This window comes from Myiozetetes cayanensis, unplaced genomic scaffold (genome assembly GCF_022539395.1).
Source record: "Myiozetetes cayanensis isolate MyiCay16 unplaced genomic scaffold, myiCay2020 scf5-8, whole genome shotgun sequence".
NCBI lineage: Eukaryota > Metazoa > Chordata > Aves > Passeriformes > Tyrannidae > Myiozetetes > Myiozetetes cayanensis.
Window position 1 is genome coordinate 114,897,067 of NW_026087742.1, and position 15,574 is coordinate 114,912,640.

Below are 15,574 nucleotides of genomic sequence, written 5' to 3' on the forward strand. Positions count from 1 at the left end.
TCCATCATTTGGCAGCTCACCACAATCTCCTGCTGTGCAGAGCCCACTCGGGCAGTTTTAAAGCCTGCAATGAAACACTGAAAACTTTTTAAAAAAATAATTAAAAAAAAAAAAAAAATTCAAAATACATGGTTCAATTCATAAACCTTCTAAAATCCCCTGCCTTGGGCTTATTAAACCTTGATGCAGCTTTTTAATATCTGTAAATACCTGCTTACCACCACATATCACCGTTCCCTACTAAGAGGGTTTTTATGCTGTTTTTTTGTTTTCCTCCCCAGGAATGATCCATAACAAACCCAGAGCACTAAGTGGAGGGATTCTAGAGCAAATAATTGCATGTTTTGCCTTCCCTATACTGATTTGATGGGGGTAAGACAAACCCCTGGAGAAGTTCAGATGTTTGTGGTTGAATAATTTCAAGATTTATCAAAAGGCAAAGATAAGCTCGGCTCCCTCGTGGGCCCGGAAAATGGGTGGAATAAACTCCAGACCTTCGAAATAAAATAAAAATATGCCTTTCACCGTTGTTTTCTGAGAGGATTTTCCCTCTCCATTTTGTGTCTTTGGGCTCTGAGGGGAAAAAAATATTTGGGGAATTCGAAACCTAATTTGGTATCCATGGAAAAAAAGAGGCAAGGAATTGGCTGCCTCGACTAGAAGAAGTCAGTTCATCACTGGTCTGAGGCCAACTGGAATTAGATGGAGGAGGGAAGGGGTCCTAATCATCACTATTTACAATATTTACCGTTACACCGGAGGGCAAATCAAAACCCAAAGCCACAAATCAAGCGGCAGGACCCCAAAAATGAGGATGTGGATTTTCGGAAACCCTCCTCCTGATCGTCTGCAGGCAGAGCTGAGCGAGGTCCTGCCCCAAAAACCATCCTCACAGGGTTGTTTTTAAATGTACAACCAGGTTCACCACACCAGCCAGCGAAGCTCTGATTTTTCAGAAACTCTGATTTCTCTCTGTTGGAGTTAAATTCGAGATCAACCAGAAGATAAAGGTGGCTGTAATGGGTCTCCAAAAATATCCTGCAAAAATATTTTGAAATGACCTTTTTTTTTTTTTTAAATTTACTTTAAATATATATACATATTGTTTTTAAACAAATTGCACTTTAACTGGAAATTAGATGTGTGGACTAGTTAATTGTCAAATCATTTAATAAAAAGGCCTTTTTTCCATGCCCACTCTAAAAGATTTTCTACGATCACCGTCACTCTGCTCTCAGCTTGTATTGGCTGGAGCTCTGTAAGAGCACTTGTTGAAAACACAGGGTGGGATTATAACTTGCAGAATTTACTTCCCCTGACCAATCCCATTCTTGTTGATGTCAGTGGCAGAATTCCCAGCCATTTCCAGAGAAGCAGGAACAAGAACTCATTTAGAGCCCTGGGAAACCTGCAGGACTATCCCAGTGTTTATGTATTAATAACCTGGGGAGTAGGTTGTCGATGTTAATATTAATGTTAATGCTACTTAGAGCAAAATTATCCCCTCAAAAATAGAATATTGAGACACAGCAAGAGCAGATTGGATGATAAATCGGTATGAGGAAAGAGGAGAGGGGGGAAATCCCTGCCTTGTTTTTTATTTATAAATAAAACCCCATGCACCGTGAAATTGTGTGTTCTGAGAGTCTGAAAATTTCACACCCCTCGATCCTTTCGAGGGTGCAGCTCATTTATTTGTAAATACCAAACTTTCAAGGACACAGCTCAGTTGTTTATAGGTATCTCCTAAAGGGAAAAGTTGGGGATTTTGCTTATTAAACTCGCTTCCAAAGCCAACATCACCAAATCCCTCCCGTTTTGCTCAGCCCTTCTTGCACTGAGGGCTTACAGATATTTCCCTGCACGTGGAATTCACTCAGTGCAGATGGCCAGGAGGGATAAATGGGACTAAAGCTCTCAGTCCCCTCTCCTTGCGTGTGGCAAAGTCTCTTTAGTGTCCCACTGATCCCATGGATCTTTAATTTCACTGGATAACACTGAGACCTACGAGATCTGACGACTTCATATTCCCCCAAAAGAAAGAACTGAGGAAGTTTCCTCGTCACGTTTTTAAAGCTGGCAGGGAAAAAAATTAAAAAAAAGTACCTACCCAGACTATTTATTCTCAAAACTACTTTTAGTAAAGATATGAGAGAAACAGGGCCTCAGAAATGGTGTTTATGAGTTTATATATTTGCTTTTTCGAACTCTATTTAGAGTTCTGTTTTCTCTCACGGCTACTAATTCAAATATCGCTGTTATAAACACACACCCCAAGAACTCCACATTTTTTCAATTAAAAATATTAGTTACTACCTGGGTTAAACACACATATAATCCCCACCACTCAAGCCCTCTCCCTGTCTATTGAAGTAACCACAGGGCATATTCCTCAGCTCTTTTCAGAACACCCTGCCCTCCCTCACCTTCATCTCTGCCTTTTAGTCTTTTATTTCACTTTATTTAACTCTTCTAAGTGTTTGACACACTGAATTTCTGACGAGACACTTCTGTTCCTTGCAAGTCTCATCCAGGGCCCAGCGAAATTAATTGGGAATTTTTCTGTTGGGTTTCAGCGAGCCTTGGGTCAGGTGCTACCAAGGAATTCCCGTAACACATTTATTTTACAGACAAAGGCATGGAAAGTCGCCTTCTGCAATAAATTCGGGCTGTTTGCCCTCGTGCCTATCCCGAGAAGGCCAAAAAAAAAAAAAAAAAACAAAAGAATCAGAAATGTCCATCTGAGAAAAAAAGAAAACAACAATAAAAAAAGCCCCTTATGCTCCTTGTGCAGAACAGTAGTAAACCGAGTTTTATGAGTTCTATCACGACCATATAAAACGCTTTACTGAAAAGACCACTGAGCTGGAAAAACTCAGGCAAAACTACCCTGAATTCCATGTGAACACTCATAAATCTGCCCCCCTTTTCTTTTTTTTTTTTTTTTTTTTAACTTTTTTTCCTAAAGCACATTTACCATAAAACTCGTGTTCCACATCAGGTTTCCTCTCCGTTTCATGGCAAGCCTCAATATCTTACACAATCTAAAACTCACAGGCTCGGGTTCTGAGCTTTATTTCAGAGCGATTGAGTTACCTCCCCGGGCAGGAGGGTTGGGTTTCAGGCCCTGCACAGATCTGCAATTTGCAATATCATATTATTTATTGCCCTTCTTGAAAGGTAATGAGGAGTTAAAATACAATGAACAAGAAAAGATATAAAGATACAAAATGTGGGTGGAAGTAAAGGGGATTTGAATATTTTGCTAAGGGCGCTTTCAGAGGGGAAAAAAAGTCAAATCTTGAAATACCCCTAAAAAATAAATTATTTTTATTATTATATAATGGCAAGATACCAGTGCTGGGTTCACAAGTTTTATTTAACAGGTGATTTAACACATCACTCATACCTGAGATAAGCCAAGATGCACAGATGCTGTTTCAGAGATGTACATGATTTTGCCATCTGATGCTACCACGAAAACAAAGCCATCCAGAGTCTGAAACAAAGAGAAAGATGGAGGGTAAAAGCCAAGCACTCTGGTTCAAGGGTTTCCAGTGAAAACAAAAGAAAATGGGGGGGAGATTTCCATCGACAGCAGCAAAATGAAAGGAGTAGAAACCTTTCCCTGATGCTGGTCCTTCAAACCCCTCAACGTGTGGGTGGTGAAACCCAACTCATCCCCCCACAGATGCAGCTTTAGTGCTGCACTTCCAGCGAGCATTCTCCTGTTGATTCAGGCAATTTCAGTGCTTAGCACAAATCCTGAGCTCTCTGTGGTGCTTAGGGGAAGTCTAACACTACGTGAGCCATTTTTTATGGCATAATTGGCAGGCACAGCCCACTCACTGCTCTTTGCACTGTTTTTCATGATGCTGTAAAGCAAAGCTGTAAGCCTGACTGTGTTTTCCATAATGTATTTCTGAACGGAGCAGTCTGCTCTCTAACTACTTGAATTTCCAAAAGGGAAGTAGAATAAATCGGCTTTCAAGACTTTATCACGCTGGAAGAGAGATAACTGTGCTGATCAAGTTATATTCTTACAGTCTGTGAAGCTTGACCAAAGGAATACTCAACGAATCCAATCCAATCCTACAAATTCTTATTGACAGGATATTGGCTGGAAGGTAAATGTTGCTTGTGTGAGGAAAAAGTGAAGTTCAACTTAGCCATGTATCATTCACTCAAGGAAAAGAAAAGTGATGCAAGCGGTGCAGCTCAGCCAAAATTACCATGATTTGGACACTTTAACTCTCAGTTTGGGGAGGCTTTGATTTCCCAGTGCCCAGTTTGAGACATTTTTTCAAGAGTATCTGATATCCTCAGTCAGACAGTCCCCATTATCTCTACCCAGTGTAGGGAGCTTTGGTCAGCACATAGGTAGGAACATCACAGGAAAATATATTTGGGAGAGAAAAATCATTTTTACACCACGCAGATGAAAGAACCACCTACTTCAATTCATTTGAAGTTACTGAACCAGAAGAGAAGCAATAAAACCCTGTATGCTCCATGCTCTTATAGTACCACCCCAATAAGAAAATATCCCAAATTATACCCTGGCCTACTAACGATCCTACAGCACGTAATTGAAACCAGGTTACTCTTTGCCTTTACTTTTTTCCCCCCTTTTTGAACATAAATTAAATTTTGTTGAAGCATTATAATGGGAAACAAATTATTGCACCCTCAGCCATAACTTTATATTAAACACTGTCATATTACAACTGCTCTACCCAGTGTCACAACTAAACAGGTGTCAGGGCTGCTGCTACTGCACCGTGTGGTGCAGCAGGTCCCAAAATCTCCTGTACAGAAAAGCACACTGAAGCTGAAACTCCACGTGGAAGGTTTCGTTTCTAGGAACGAAATAAAAAAGGTTGTGAAATGAAATAAAAAGGTTTACGGTAAACGTGGGTTTATTATTAAAATGTGAAGAATACGTCATCCAGCAATAACTGGACTGCGAAATGAGTATCACAGGTGAACAGTACTTAATTAATCAGAAGTTCAATTAATGCCAGACAAAATGTGGAATGGCCAGCTGGGAGGAGGAGCAAGTGTAGCAATGGTTTGTGTGACTAGGTATGTATTTAATTCTGTACATTTTATTATGCACATATAGTCCTATAAATAACTGTATATATATTTTCTAGCTGGACCAGTGATGCTGGAACAGCTGGGAGGGCGTCACCTACTTAGAACAAAATTTTCAAGGCTGGAAATGCCTCCCCAGGAGATCATTTTGAGCTCTGTCCCTGTATGAGGTCGGTACCTCACCCTCCAAACCAGCCTCCCCCAAAAACGCTCTCCCTCTTCCCTGCAGGAGAGATATTTTTGCAGAGTAGCAAACAAATAACCCTGCACGTCATTTCCAAGGTCGGGGGAGCCGGCACGGCATTCCCAACTCTCCCACCCTGCCACACAACTCGAGCCTGGGGACAAGGACAACGGGGGGTGGGCAAACCCTGCTGGCGGCACCGCTGGGTGGGGGGGGAAGCGGCCCCGGAGCCCGAACAGAGTTTTTTCTGTTGAGGTTTTTATCCCCCAGCCGAGCGAACAGTTAAAACAGCTCCAGCTCTGTGACCAGGAATTAACCTCCCACAATAAAACCGGCCGTTAAATGATTACTGTTTACTGGCTCTTTAAAATCGGGGCAGGAAAAAAAAAAAAAAAACAACACCCCACACTGCATTAAGTTCACATATATTAAAAAAAAAAAAAAAAAAAAAAAAATTTAAACGCAATTATTTTTTTTCCTCCCCCCTCCTGCTGGAACACTCGCCCCAGCTACGACTTCCTAAACTCTCCTGGAGTTCAGAGGAATTCCAGAGCAGATCAACGGGATTGTGAACAACGGTATTTTCAGGTGCTAACGTCCACGGGAGATCCAATCCAGGTGGTTCCCTCCCTCGGGAGCCCCGCGCTCCCTTACAGGTTTCCCCTCCCGGAATTCCCGGTGCCCGGCGCCTCTCCAGACAAACCCCCGTCGGCTCGGACCGGGATCTACCTGGGGACATTCCCAGCTGATTTGAGGTGCCTGATTGACGCTTTTAGGGCTGGGAGACACTTTGCGTTCACAGAGGCGTTGGTTCTGCTAACATGGAAAATAATAATAATAATAATAATAATAATAATAACAATAATAATAATAATAGTAAGTGGTCGGTGTCTCGGTTTTCCTCTCCTCCCAGCCCAGCGAAGCTCGGGAATAAGCTGAAGGTTTAACCCAGGCTCCTGTGGCAGTGCGGGGGTGAGGAATAAGTGGAGGAGGAGGAGGAGGAGCGGTGGGAGGCAGATCCCATCGCCACACCAGGTTCCCGGCGCGCAGCACGAACGGGAGGAGGGAGGGGTCCACTACCTGAAGCAAGTGGGATCCGAGCTCCATGGCCACGTTATCCAAGGGCCCTATCCTGCTCGGCTGTCCCCAGGCGTCGCCCAGACCTGCAAGGGAAGCAAGGAGCTGGTTAGAGCCGGGAGCGGAGCCAGGCCCGTCCCGCAGCCCCGTCGGGACTGAGCTGCCCCCAATCCGCCCGCTCCCCCCATTCCCCCGCGGGTCAGGCCGCGACGGAGGGGTTAAGAAGGTTGGGAAGGCTGGGTCCCTTCTGCACACACGCGTGGGAAGGGAATTGCTCTTTTTCTGGGCCAGGGCACCCCTTCGGAGGCGCTTTCTCCCTCCCCGGAGAGCCGTCGGCCCCCAGGGGCCATCGTCCTTCCAGCAGCACCGTGCCCGTCCCTCCTCCCCGTGGCGTTATCACCCGCGACCCCACGCTGGCCAAGGCGAGTCACGACCGGGGAAGGGGCTGAGGAGATCAAAGGGGTGGGAGAGAAACTGCCCCGACGGCCCCTTCGCCTGCGCACGGACGGGACCGACCCACTGGCTCAACTTCGCCCCCACGGCCCCGCCGAGCCCCGGCCCCGCTGACCCCACAGCCAGACCCGATTAGGGGGAGCCGGGCGCCCGGCGCTGCCTCGGTGACAGCGAAAAGTCATTGACGGAGCTGGTTTGGGAGCGCTTGGGGCGCGGAGAGGGGCTGAGATGGGGTTGGTTTGTTGGTTGGTTGGCCGGGTTTTTGTTTGTTTTTCATTCTCTCCTTGCAAACAAGGCTCGTACCGGCTCCCCGTGGGAGCTGAGACCACCGCCCAGTGAAATTAATGAGGTATTTTAGGAGGTTCGCGGAGTGCAGCTGAAGAGTTGGGCACTCACGTTGGCACCCGATGGCAGACGGATCGCTGCCCGCAAAGGCGCACAGACGGAGGGGAAGGGATGGACGCGACCGCATCCTTCCAGCGCCTCCTTTTTGGGGAGAAAGAGCAGCCCTGGGGCTGCAGCACGGCCGCTGCGAGGCCACGGAGCCCTCAGGGCGCTGCGGAAGAGGATGAGAGACAGGGATTCGGTGCTGCCAGCCCGGCGGGACCGTGAATTCCACGATGGCCCCGGGGGTCCCGCCTGGAGCGCCGACGCGAGCGATGGATGCTCAGCCCTGCGCCCCGCAGCCTTCAGGGTCGCTTCAAACCCACGCGTCACCGTGAAACCGAGCGCCGTGTTTTCCTCCGGCGCCCTCTCACCGCCCAGGGGCTTCCAAAGAAACCTCCCGTGGGACACTGGCGGAGGCCAAGGCGGCTGCTGCGGGACCCCCGCTCGGCTCCGGCACTGGAGGGGAGAATTTGGCACCCGGGCAGAAATCCCTGCATGATTCTGAACGCACCTCCTGAAGCCCTCATGGACTCGCGTGTGCTTTGGCCACTTAGACCTGGTCTAGAAACGATAGGAGGCTTTCTCTCCGCTCTGGGGGCGTCCCTTGGGACGGACAGGATCTCCCGCTGGAGGAACACGGGGAGGATGTGCCGCAAAGCGGTGCTTCCCCCCCGAGTTTTGCCGCCCCTCCCTGCCGGTGTCAGCCGAGCCTGGCCCCGCGTCCCTCTCCCTCCGGGCAGGCACAAAGGAGCCTCTGAAGCCACGCAGGGAACCCCGAGGGGACCTTGGCCGGCCCTGACACCTCCGTTCCGCCGTCTCTGTGGCTGCGTTTCCCTGTGGGCAGGGGAAGGACACCTTCCCTCCGCGCCGGGAAATTTGGAAGCGCCAAACGAAAACTCGCAGCTTTTCTACGCCGCTTCCCAACTCTCCTTCAGTGGAAGGCTCCTGAATTTCCAGAGACACGTCAAAACGTTCTTTGTGCCGAAAAGCTGCTTCCTCTGGGGAGGAAGGAAAGTTTGGGGATGGCAGAGACATCCTGCGGTTTCTTTCCCGAGACTGTAACAAATGCAAACGCCAGAGCCTGTCCCGGCGCCCTTATTTCGATTTACTAATTACCAATCACAAAACATGGGGTTGCAATACCGAAGAGGGGGTCGCACATGGCGGAGTAAACAGCTGCCCGGAGACGAGCTCTAACTTTCCGATGGACGAAGCAGATTTATTTCTTGAGCCACTCACGAAGCTCTTCAAGAACGAGCCGTGTTTCTGCCTCACACGTGCGTGGCAATTCGCTCCGTCCTGTCCGTCACGGCAGGACAGGTACCACTTCACATCAGACCACCACCCCAACCCCACCCCCCACAAATCTGCACTAGTATTGAAGTTCTTTCCTAGCCTGGAGTGAAAAAAATAAATTAAAAAAATAATTTAAAAAAATCACTTCGGCGGATTTGCTCCCTTTGCGATTTTAAATTGGAATTGCAATTGCGAACTCGCGTCAAAAGTAAACACGTTTGGTGGATCAGCCTGGCATTCGTCTAAGCTTATTTTAGAGCCGATGCTTTTATCATTTAATCCACCAGCAGATCGCTTTAAAGGTGGAAACGAAACGAATAAAACCTGACGTTCAAATAAAGGGCTGACGCCCATTAACTCGTCTTCCGAGAGATTTGCAAACGCGCCGCGTTACGTCCCGTAAACATATGGATGCAATAGACTCCTGCCCAGCCAGTAAATAACGCACATTTTCACTCACTGGCCTGGAGCGAGGTCAAAATTGCTGCCGGTACGCAGCGAACCTTTCCCACATCGCTCCATCGCGGGGGGACTTTGCTGGGCTGGCCCCGGCCGGGAGGGGACCCCCGTCGGGGCGGGCTGCCGGGGGTCAGACGCGGCTTTGCAACCGAATTTTTAAACCGAAATGTTTAAAAATGCCCCTTTGGAGCACGAATTCAGTGCTGCCCCGGCCCAGAAAGGGATTTCCCCGCAAGCGAGTGGCCCGAGCATCCTTCCTGCTAACGCTGGGAACACGCGTGAGGGTGGCTTGGCTCCCGGGTGCAACCCCTTTGCAGTGTTGGAGGGTAAGGGATCGCCTAAATCCAGAGGTGTGGGGCGATTCTGGGCGCTGCCGGTAGAGAAAAGCCCGCAAAGCCTAAGCCGGGCTCAGCGGCAGAGCCCGCCCCGTCCGGCGGGGCTGGCACGGCCAGGAGAGGGTGACTCGCCAGTCCCAGGCTCAACCTCGTCTCTCCTGGCACCCCGCGGTCGGCAAACATGGATGAGAGGAGCCTCTCTCCCTGTTTATCCTGCTTTTACTGGTGTCTGTACTGGTGTCTGTCCCCGCTGGGACCAGGGCCGTGCTGGGAGGGCAGGAAGGGCACAGTGGAATGCGGGGCAGGGGAAATAACCGGCCCTAAACGCGACTGTGCCCTTCAGCCCCCTCCAGGCGGCAGGTTCGGCTCCGACAACGCCGTCCCGGAGACAGAGAGGGGCTTTCGCCCCGACACCCCGAATTTCGTACTGCTTTTGCCTTTGAAAGGCGGGGGGTTCTCACACGAACGCGCCCCCCTCCCTTTAGCAAACCTGGGCATGATCCCCTCCACCCCTCCGTCTTTTGCCACCTCTGGCTGTTTCTCAAAATACCTCAACATTCGCTTTGTACCATTTCCCAGTTTCCAGGCAGGATGGAGTGCGAGTTTAACTGTAACAAGAGCTAGAAATATTCGGGAACAACTCCCACCTTTGCTCTCCGCGTACATAAATTCGTAGGCGCACACATTTGAAAGCCCGGTAGCTTTTCTGCTCGCGATTCTGCTAAAAGAATTACTTTCGCCATGTATTATGTAAAAGTATCGGGTTGCCCTGTAACTTGGAGTATTTCCTTTGTGTCTGCTGGGCTGTTCCCCGGCTCCCCCGGAGCGCACGGTCCCCCCTCGCGTTATTCAATCGCCACCCTTCGCAAGGATCTTTGGGTCAACTACAAGCTCCGGGGGTTCGCCGCCTCTCATGGATTTTGGGTTTGGGGTTTTTTTCCCCCAGCGCGGTTGTGCCTGGTTGGGCCGGGGAAGAAAAATCACCGTGAGGGTGGGGGCGGCCCCTACTTTATATCGAGCTTTGTCTCCCTGGTTTAGTCGAGTTCCGAGACACGGATGACACTTCGCTTTAAGCAGTGGGGGGCGAGGTATCTCGAGGTATCTCAGCCCCGATGGTGCTGAGGGTGGCACCGCTGGACCTGGGGTGGGTCTGGAGCAGACAGGGAGCTTCAGGTCCCGGCGGGAATAACCCCTGCTGGCACAGGGGAAGCTCCCAGGTCGGGGAGGCTTTGGGAAGGAGCAGGGCCGTTTTGGTCTAAGCTCGGCAGGGATGTGCCGGGCGCTCTGCGGGCATCAGCGTCACCGGCTGAAGAGGCGCCCGAGGGCTGGGTGGTGGGAACGGCGCTTATGACTTTCATTTATTTATTAAAAAAAAAAAAAAAAAAAAAAGGTCAAGTCCAAGGGGGAGAAAAAACTTAACCAAAAAAAAAAAAAAGAAAAGAAAAGAAAAGAAAACAAACACAACAAAACTGCTCTCCAGGACTCCCGGACAATCCCAAACCCGGCTCTTCCCACCGAGCCAAAACCACCAGATCGCCATAACAGGCTCAAAAGCGGGGGTACTACAGACAGCGACGTCCCGGGCGGACCCGCAGCTCCCACGGCAGTGACCCCCACACTCTGTCCTTCCCTCCCTCCTGTCCTCCCTCCTTCCCTCCCCGCCGGGAGGGAGAGGCCGGAGCGACCCCGCCGCCCGTCCCCGCAGGGCCGCCGGCTCTCTCCGCCCGGGAACGGCCTCGCAGCTCCGGGGAAAGCCCTAAAAAAAGTACTTTTGTTTTAGTAAGACCTTTAATGTCACTGTTAGCGGTTAGTACAATAGACGCTCGCTTTCGGAAAGGGATGACTCACTCCTCGGGCTTTATTTATTTATTTATTTATTTAGCGAACCTCTTCCTAGTGGGTATGAAAATCAGATGAAACAGCTGCGATTCGCCTTGATATTCTTAAAATATACATTCATGGTTTAAATGAGAACAGAAGACTCTGTATGTTCCTAAAAATTTTTATTGTCTGCATGTCGGAACAAGGAAGGTCTAAGATCTACAGCTCGGTCGTTTTATTCAGATTATTTTGTATGGTGCAAATTATCTTTTGGGTCACATATTAATTAGCTCTCTCTCGCCCCGGTTTAAACAACCACAAATGTCCAATTTTATAAGCAGTTTTGGATAGCGTCGGGCACGGGGGAGGGAGAGGGTGACGATTTAACTAGTCTGCCATAACCGGAGGGCAGAGAATCGCGGATTTAAAACACGATTTATTCTCGCCTCTCTTTCTTTCATTAACTCATTTTCAGGGGGAAAAAAAAAAAAAAAGAAAAGAAAAGAAATGAAAAATGCTGACAGTCAAGACAGAAGAAGTTCCGTGGTGTATTTTTGTTCTACAGGAACAAATGCTTTGGGGAAAAAAAAAAAAAAAGTGAAAAAAAAAAAAACCCCGAGAGAAGACGGTGTGGCAGAGCGGGAGCGCGGGGGAGGCTGTAGGTTGTGTCCCCTGACTTTAACTCCTCAATCTCAAGGTCGGAGCGATACCGCAGGGCGCAAACTGCGATATCAGAGCACGAAATTGTGCCTTGCGAGTCTCGCACTCTGAGGGGCGAAAGGGGCTGGGGTTGAAACCCCCTTTCTCTGTCACTCCTGGGAGTCTGATCGGGCGCCTCTGCGGCAGGATCTGAGAGTTCGGTCCGTAATGTGCATCTTCGGGAAAAGCCTGGCCGGGCTGAGCGGGAGACCTGTCTGAAGCATTTTACAAGCCCTGCCGAAGCGCTGGGATCAGTCACCTCGTTGAGGGGCTCAAACTTTTCCTAAATTATGTTTCGACTCGCTCTGGAAATAAGGGGGGAGAAGCCATCCAGCGAGGTTTTTAAAAGCACAGCGCTCTTTCTCTCTCTTTCCCTCCAGTCTAGACAGAGCTGGAAACCAGGTTTGGAGCCGGACAACGTTTCTGATCGCTCTGGTCTCAGCTAATCCGGGCCTAGCACACGAACTGGTGGCCTCTCAGGCCTGTTCCTCCCACCCTGACACCCCCTTAAGCCTTACGGGATTGATGCCACTGTGAGGCCCGGGGTGCCCCCACTCTTCGGGGGCAATTCCTGTGGGATCGAGGGCATCGCGGCTCCACTGCCCCGGGAGCAGAGGCCCCGAGGGAGCCTGTTACGTGCCCACCTTTATTCCAAGCCCCAAAACCTCAGTGTCCCCCACCCATCCATCGGGTCTAGTGCTCTCAAAGGGGCTCTTTCCCCAGGTCTCGATGCCCCAGGATTTAAGATGTTGTACTGAGAGGCCTTCCTGGGCTGTCGGGCTCCCCGCGCCCCCTCCCAGTAAAGCCAACTGCAAACCAGTAACCAAATATGAGGAGGGAAGGGACGACGGATGGACGGACGGATGGGGACCCCTCTCCCCTCCTTCCACAGGCAAATCCCGAGGGAGAGGGAAGTTGGGGTGACACGGGACTGTGCCATCGAGCAGCGCCCCCCCAAAAAACGCCCTATTCCAGCCCTTGGGGTGCGGGCACAGCCGCCTCTTCCCGCCTCCCCCCTCTCCCCTTCTCCCTCCCAGGCACTAAACACTCGTCTCGGGGACCGAAGGCGCTTATTCCCCCGGCCTGTCATCCCTGGATGCAAAGCTTTGGTTTTAAATGTATTTCCACCCGTACTTAAGACGATGAAAGATCAGGAATTCGCTGTATGCATTTAAACGTTGCCCTTAATAAGCAGAGTGTGCAGAAGCGCACGCCCGGCCTGTTTAAGGAAGACAGACACATAAAACACACCCGAGCTGTGGGTATAAACCTGCTCTCGGGGTCGCCTCGTTGCTCTTGAGGATCGGTAGGGCTGGAAAAGCCGGGACACGTCCAGCAGCATCTCGAAACGTGCCACTTTTCCTCCTTCCTAAATCAAAGGCATTCGGGGGCACGTTCGCCGGGGCAGGGCCGGCGAGCGACCCCCCGAAATTACGACGCTCTATTTCTCATCGGGAAGTTTCCCCGGTGGGGGATAATGGCTGGAAAATGCAGCGGAGCAGCGCCTCGCTTCCCTCCGCTCCGCTAACTCGGCGTGCCTCGGGAGCGCACGCTGAAGGAGCCCTGGCTTTCCCTAGCGCGGCTAGTCCTTGCTCCCGAAATTTCTGAATTAGATGGCCATAACGGTAAGCTTTGCTCGGGTGGTTGGGAGGGGGGTTTTATTCTACCCCTCACTCCCCCCCCCCTCTTTTTTTTTTTTTTTTTCCCCAACCTTTTAATAAAACTCCTTCCAAACCGCGACGGAGAGCAGACCTTCCACTCCGGAATTCGCTAATTCCTTCACCCTCCTCCTAGTCCGGAGAGGCACAAACAAATGACAAAGCGCGGGGGGAGCCGGGCTTTATTTAGCCACCCGCAGCCACTTAACCAGCGTTTCATTTCACGTCTCCCATCAGCTCGGCGGCGGCACGGACAGCACGGGAGGCCCACGGTTCCCCACGACCCGCTGCCTCCCCTCGCCCCAAAGGCGGCCCCAAAGGCGCTCGGGGGGGACGGTGCGAGGCTGGTTTTCACCAAACCCCCGGGGAAGGAGAGAGCGGTGCCAGGTCTCGCTGCTGCGTGTCTCCGAGAAGAGCCACCGGAGCCACGGCCGGGGAGCAGCGGGGGTCGCGGCCCCGCTCGGGGCCAGGCTGGGCTCGCACCCTCCTTCCCTTCTCTCCCCGGCCCCGGGAGAAGGCGGAGGGCCTCTCGCTGAGAAGCCGCCGCGCCTTATTTCCCAGCCTGCTTCCCTACCTCCAGAAAACTCCAACCAAAACAAAATAATAATAACAACCACACTAGGTTGTTGGTTTTTTTTTTCCCGAGGCCGTGCCTGGACGCCGAGCCGAGGGGCCATCCCCGGGGGCCGCCCGGGCTCCTCCCGGGGCTGCAGGCGCCGGTGGAGCCGAGCCGAGCCCGCTCCCCTCGGGACGGTCCCCCCGAGCAAACGGAGCTGAACCGGCAGCAAAAGCGGAGGGGGAGAAGGGGGGGATTAACCGGGCTGGTCTGGCCCCCGCCACAGCCGGTTTTTGGGCAGTGCAGCTCTGCCTCCTCTCCCCAGGCAGGCGGGCTTCTTTCCACCCAGGGCGCCTTTTCCCTCGATCACTCCTCGCTTGCCACCCGGTTTTGGGATCCTTGCAGGCATCTCCCCCTCCTCCCGGGACGCTGAGGCGATGCGGGCTCGTCTCGGGGTGTGTGCCCACCCCACCACCCCCTCCCCGCTCTTTTTCTATCCGCAGTGTCCCCCCGTCCCTCCCGTGAGAGCCCCGGCGGGGTTTTACCTTCGGGGAAGACGGCTCGCATTTTCAGGTAGCTGGTGGTGAGGCGGATGATGGACGCCTTGTCCAGCTGGGAGGTGATGGCCGAGGGCAAGGGCAGGAGTTTGGCCAGTTCGTAGAATTCTCCATTTTCTTTTTCCCGTCTAGTCTTTGCCGCGTTCTTGGATTTTTCCTTCATCGCGACTACTGCAAGGCGAGGATGTCACTGGCATATTAGACCCGATTCCTCCGAGTTGCAGGGGGCATGGATTTCGGCGTCAGAGTTAGTGTTTTCGTTCGAGGAAGGGAGAGAGCTCACCCGAATCAAATCAAACAACAACAATAATAATAATAATAACAATAATAATAATAAAGGGAGAGAGGGAATAAAAAGACAAGCAGGAGAGGGGGAAAAAAAAAAAGCCAAACCAACCGAACAAAAACAACACCAACAGAAATGGTGCGAGGAGGGGGGAGGCGATCTCTGAGCCACAACCGGGATAGGAAAGCCTCTCGGAGAAGGCAGTTCTGCTCTGGCCCTGCAACAGCGAGAGCTTCGAAACCCAGGCTGAAAGACCCACGCGAACCTCCGTCCTCTGCCTGCAGCTGGGAATCGGATCTTCTCCTCAACGGGGAGAAAATCACTGGGTTCCCTTCACTGAAGGATTTCTTCTGCTCAATCCTTCCCCGTCCAAAAGTAATAATAATAAAAATATATATTTTAAAAGTAGAGTGTCCATGCAAGAAATCACTGAGCTAAGCAGGCTGAACCATTTTTGGACATTTTGCCTCTTAAAAAAAAAAAAAAAAAAAGAAAGAAAAAAAAAAGGAAACGGAACGATCGCGCTGCTCGTTGAACGAAGTGCAAAATGATCTGGTCCCGGAGCCCGAGATGCCGCGGAGACGACGAGCCCCTCGCTAAGCGAAAGTCAAAGGCGGTGCGGAGGGAGCTGATGGCTGGAGCGCTCCGAAATCACGAGCTCGCATTTCCCTCGGACGCTTCCCTCTCGGCGGGCTGGTCCTGCGGCCGA

At 51.2% G+C, this 15,574-nt stretch overlaps 1 protein-coding gene across 1 annotated transcript in view; it reads right to left on the reverse strand.

The window, feature by feature from the left end:
- SIM2 (SIM bHLH transcription factor 2) overlaps positions 1 to 14,742 on the reverse strand; it is a 50,132-nt gene extending 35,390 nt beyond the window's left edge. The window contains 3 exon segments of the mRNA XM_050332807.1: positions 3,410 to 3,499; positions 6,362 to 6,444; positions 14,568 to 14,742. Coding sequence (XP_050188764.1) covers positions 3,410 to 3,499; positions 6,362 to 6,444; positions 14,568 to 14,742 — 348 coding nt within the window.
- Positions 14,743 to 15,574: the final 832 nt, after the last annotated feature.